Source organism: Monoraphidium neglectum (assembly GCF_000611645.1).
Source record: "Monoraphidium neglectum strain SAG 48.87 unplaced genomic scaffold scaffold04105, whole genome shotgun sequence".
NCBI classification, from domain to species: Eukaryota; Viridiplantae; Chlorophyta; class Chlorophyceae; order Sphaeropleales; family Selenastraceae; genus Monoraphidium; species Monoraphidium neglectum.
Window position 1 is genome coordinate 1 of NW_014009524.1, and position 5,053 is coordinate 5,053.

The 5,053-nt window shown below is 63.2% G+C and overlaps 1 protein-coding gene across 1 annotated transcript; it reads right to left on the bottom strand.

Annotated features, from left to right (window-relative positions):
• Positions 1-3,205: 3,205 nt before the first annotated feature.
• On the bottom strand, positions 3,206-4,996 carry MNEG_13874 (Uncharacterized protein; the record flags this gene model as incomplete). Its single annotated transcript, XM_014037654.1, has 5 exons — positions 3,206-3,502; positions 3,705-3,855; positions 4,119-4,268; positions 4,700-4,864; positions 4,923-4,996. 5 exons carry the CDS (start codon positions 4,994-4,996, stop codon positions 3,206-3,208), a joined length of 837 nt encoding a protein of 278 aa, XP_013893108.1.
• Between the last annotated feature and the right edge of the window lie 57 nt (positions 4,997-5,053).

Genomic DNA, 5,053 nt, shown 5'->3' on the forward strand with positions numbered 1-5,053 from the left:
ACCCTGGCCAGGCGAGCCTGCCGAGCCCGCTCGGCTTCCAGCCGGTGCGCCTCATCTCCGCGGCACGCCGCTCGCCTCGCCGACCGGCGCCGCGCCCCCGCGGCCCCGCGCGCCTTTGCCCGGACGCTCGCCGCAGGTGTGCGGCACCGAGCGGGCGTTTGTCGTGACTGACGGCGGGCTGGAGTCTGTCTAACCAGGGTGGGCTGCGGGAGCGACGCGGCGCCCTGGATCCTGGGGCCTTGCCGTACTGGAACCGCACCTCCCTGGTCAACATCAACGGCGGTCAGCGTTTTGGCCCCAACGCTCGATATATCTGAGGGGGTTGGGAAGCACGATTGAGTGTATGTGGCCGGCTTTCGTTGCGACCGCGCGCCACGTGCATCGGCGCCCGACATTCGCCGCCCCGGCGTTTGCAGGCTGTGGGGAGCAGCATGCATGATGGAACCCCGGTTGCTGCCACACGCCCATTCGCACGTCCGTCCTGCGCTCTCTTGTTTTTTCCCCAATCATATATGTGGGCCGATTTGCTGTCAGGTCTCAATTTGCAAAACCTGCGACCCCAGCCGTGTCTTGGCAGCTCTACACACTCAGCTGGTGGGCTGCCTCAACCGCTCTACTGTACAATGTATGACTCCGGTAGTGGGCCTGGCCGCCCGGCCGCAGCCCTGTTCGCATCAGGAGTACCAGTCTTTCACAGCGCTGCATGGCCTGTCGTCGGACTGCACCAGCACAAGGGGCGACCCCGGCGTCATTAGCCCTGCATGAGCGGATGGTAGGTCGGCGGTCAAGGGGTGGTGGCGCTCTGCGGCTGAGAGCTGCGGGCAGCCAGAAGCGGCCATGCGCGACACTGGGCCACATGCGCATACTGCGGACGTGTGCTTGTCCACAAATGTTTGGACACGTACTGCGGATTGATCAAAACGAACCTGGCCAGAGCTGCACGCAAGGGTGCCGGCTGAGACTAAGGTAACATCAATGCAAGGCCGAGGAGGTTGCATGCATGCTACTAACTTGTGTGGAGCAAATTCTGCCTCTCCCTCAACGGCTGCCCTCCTTTGATGTATCAAAATCCAGATTATACCACACACAATGCACCGCCCCCCATCCTTGTTGCCCGCCGAATTACCCTATGATGGTACAACAAAATGACCAGCACCTACACAAGCGGTCGGCAAGATATGAGAGGGGAATCACTGTACATGCTGACTCACATGCCCAACATAGCGTGATTATTGATAGCTAGCACGGCAGCTGTCTTCCTGCATGCCTGCAAGCAAATCAGCCACATCGTGCCAAGACAGCCTCCTCCGCTTGCCGCGGACAGCCCCGAGAACCTCATCAACTCAGCCACTCCAACGCTTGGGGGTTGTGCAGCGCAGTGTCGCAAATGCAGCAGGGCGAGAGTTGAATCAGCCGTGCAGGTTGCGTGAACGCTGATAGAGATGTTTGTGGGGGGGAGCTGGACGCAGCAGCTATCAATAGGGCCAATTGTAGCAGATCTGAGGTCATGCGTTGCGTCCAAGCGGCCATCACAGCCTCTCTTCGCTGCGCTGCAATCCTTGGCCAGAAGGCGCGCCAGAATGTTCAATACATGCCAGTACAACCAAAGATTGATGGCAAGGATCACGGACAGAGCGGGGCGGACGCAACGCAGCGCACTGCAGCAAGCGGCGCCACTGCCTGCAGCGGCGCTGCGCCGGTCAAACCTGGGTCAACCACAGCACCAGAGTATCATAGGTGATCATCACGTGTCATCCAGTCGCCACGGCAAGGCACATACAGCTCTTGTGGATCCATGCGTTCGTTCGAAGCGGCCTTCCAAGCGACCTTCCAGCAGAAACGAAAGTATGCCCCTCGCCATTCCGCGACACGCCTACAAAAGGCACAGCCCTCATGCTTTTTATCACAATCTAAAATCACACACAATCACAAACACACACACAATCATCATGGCTCCGCCCCTCTCATGTTGTTGATCTCATCAACGCAACGACGACCGTCAAGCAACACCGGGCAACACCTACACGACTACAGACCACGTCTTCACCATGCCGCGCCTGGGTCGTTGACTGCACCGCACGCCCCAGTTGCGGCAGCCTGCTGCGGCGCACCCGCTAGTATGTGCTCTGCACAGAACGCAGCTGCATTGCCCCGCCGGCAGAGCGACACACCCGCTAGTATGTGCTCTGCACAGAACGCAGCTGTGGCGCTTTGCTGCGGGGCACGCCAGGGCGGCGCACCCGCTAGTATGTGCTGTGCACAGAACGCAGCTGCATCGCCCCGCCGGCAGAGCGACACACCCGCTAGTACGTGATCTGCACAGAACGCAGCTGTGGCGCTCTGTGGCGGTGCAGGCCAGGGCGGCGCACCTGCTAGTATGTGCTGTGCACAGAACGCAGCTGTGTCGCCCCGCCGGTGCACGTGGGAGCCTGTTGGGCGCTGGCGCCACCAAGGGTGGGCCAGCTGCCTGGCAGGTGGTTGTGGGGATCAGGAGTGCGGAGGTCACAACCTTAAATCCCTTCAAGGGAACCTGATCGACACGTGGAGAGGACTCATGCACGCCCCTGGAGCATCTCTGCTGCCGTTAAGTAAGTCCGGGGGCTTTGCTTTGCGGGGCTGCCTTGTTTTTCCATCGCAGCCGGCGTTCAAAGCGCCGGCTTGTTTGGTCCATCACTCCTGGCTGCTGCAAGGCAGCGCTCACGTCATCGGCGTTTTGCTGACGGGCTGCCGCCGAGCCGGGCAAGCTCAGCCTAGATTCCTGACAGTAATACTAGCATACACACAAAATGCCATGCAGCATTCGTGCGTGGCCCCACGCGCCCCGAGCTCGCATTCCCTGGCATTTCTGCAGAGGCCGGTGGGGGTCTGAACCGCCTGCATGCGTACCCCGCCCCCACCGCCTCCGTGCTTGCGTGCATCAGGGCGAGCACGAGCGTGTATCGGGGTGCAAAGTCACATTTGACAATTTTCAGACGCCACGGGGTGTGTTGGTTACCACCAACGTGTCTGACCTACAAAGTCGCTTCTCACCACACGAACACCCTTACACACACACACACACACACACATGCGCGCGTGCACACACATGCCTATTGCAAAAGTAAATGATATCCAGTTTCTTTACGTTTGTTGCTGCAGCAAACGGAAGTGAAAAGGAAAGCAAAGAGGGCGAATTGCTTCTGCCCTGGACCCAAAACCCGCCGCCTCAGAAAGCTGCCCAGCCCTCTCCCTCTTGCCGCTGCCCCCCTGGCGCCTCCTGCGAGCCGGCACCCTGGCCGTCGTCCGCGCCCCCGCCGCCCGCCCGGCTGACCCTCAGCGTGCCGCCGCCACTGCCGGCCCCGTCGCCGCCCAGCGGCCCCGCGTCCTCCCCGTCTTCCGAATCAAAGGGGTTGCCGCTGCGGGCCTTGGGGGGTGCGGCAGCGCGCGCGGCCGGCCCCTGCAATGCGGAGTCTCCCGGAGCAGAAGATGACGCGGGCGGTGGGGGCGGCGCCAGGACTGGCGGCTGGAGTCGTAAGGTGCAGGCGTGTGTAAGGGGGGAGGGGGTTGTCAAACACGGGTGTGGGTGTTTGGGCCGAGTGGTTTATGTGGGGGGTCGGAGTGCATGACCTGGTTTGGCACAGCGGGCCAGGCACAGCGGCGCTGCCCTCGCGCACCCCCACCCCTGGAAAGCAGGCCGCGGTTCGCGGTCGGCGGCGGCCACCCACCGGCCCGAGCGCGCCGACCGGCGGCGGCGCGAGGGGCGCAAGCGGGACCGACGGCGCGCGCTGCAGGAAGCCGCCGCCGCCGCCGCCGCCGCTGGCGCCGCCGCCGCTGCCTCCAGATGAGGGCCGGCTTCCGCTCTTCTTCAGCTCGATCCTGGTGGGTTTTGACAAGCAGGTCGCCAACGCCTGAGAGCAGATTTGCGGCGGCTCGCACCCCGCTTTGGCACGTCCATGCACCCCCTCATGCAGTAAGCGCGGAGCCATCCGCCGCAGCCTCCCCCTCAAACGCTTGCAGCCAGAGCCCCTTTCTACCACAAACCTTGAAGGTGCCTCAAGCACTCTGCAGCACCATGCAACGTCCATCTGAAATCACGTTTTGGCCAGGAGCACCCCCCCTTGAAAAAATGACGCCCTCACCTAATGGTCTGCCCCTGCCTCAGGCTGAGGTCCCCTCGGTCCTGATACAGCGCCGCCGCCGCGCCGCCGACGGGCGACGCCGCGCCCGCGCGCCCCGCGCCCGCGGCGGCGGCCGTGTCGCGCTCCCGCTGCAGGCGCCGCTCGTGGTCGCTGCACGGGCCGCGGCAACGGTGCGAGAGGCGCAGGAGTGGTTTTGCTCGGGGATAGTTGGGGGTCGTGTTTGCAGGAGGGGTTGAGGTTTTGGTTGTTGCATAACCTGTGAAAAAGGCAAGCAACGCCCTGCGCCGCATGATGCCACACGTTCCTGTGTCTCTCTGTCCCCTGGATTGCGGAATAGGCAGGCATCGCACCATAAGCGAACGCATGCACATCAACGTGCACACGAACACACGTGTACACACACTCTCTCTCTCTCTCTCTCTCCCTCTCCCTCACACACACACACACACACACACCCACAAACAAACGGACCCGCACACACACATGCCCACACACACACACACACACACACACACGCAATCACACACCCTCTGCCTCAATCAATAAAACACATACAAACACACACACACACACACACACACCTGAGCGCCGCTGTGAAGTCGAACGCGTCCCCGCGGTCGTCAAACCCCAGCCCCAGGAACGCGTGGCGCCCCGACTCAGGGTCCACCACCCGCAGCACAAAGTAGCGGCTGCTGTCAACGACAGGCTCCACCGCCGCAGCGCGCTTCCCAAACTCGACCGGGCACCTGCGTGCGGGCGCGCGCCGCCGCGGGGCGCGTCGGTTGCGGGGAGGCGGGGGGCGACGCGAGGTGGGCCAGGGGGGGATTGACCAGACCAGCGAGCGTGTCAGCACTTGCCGCGGCGGCGTCCTGCCCCATGCGCTGCTCAGCCGGTTGCCTCGGGCCGCGGCGGGCGCGCCCACCAAGCAGGCGGCC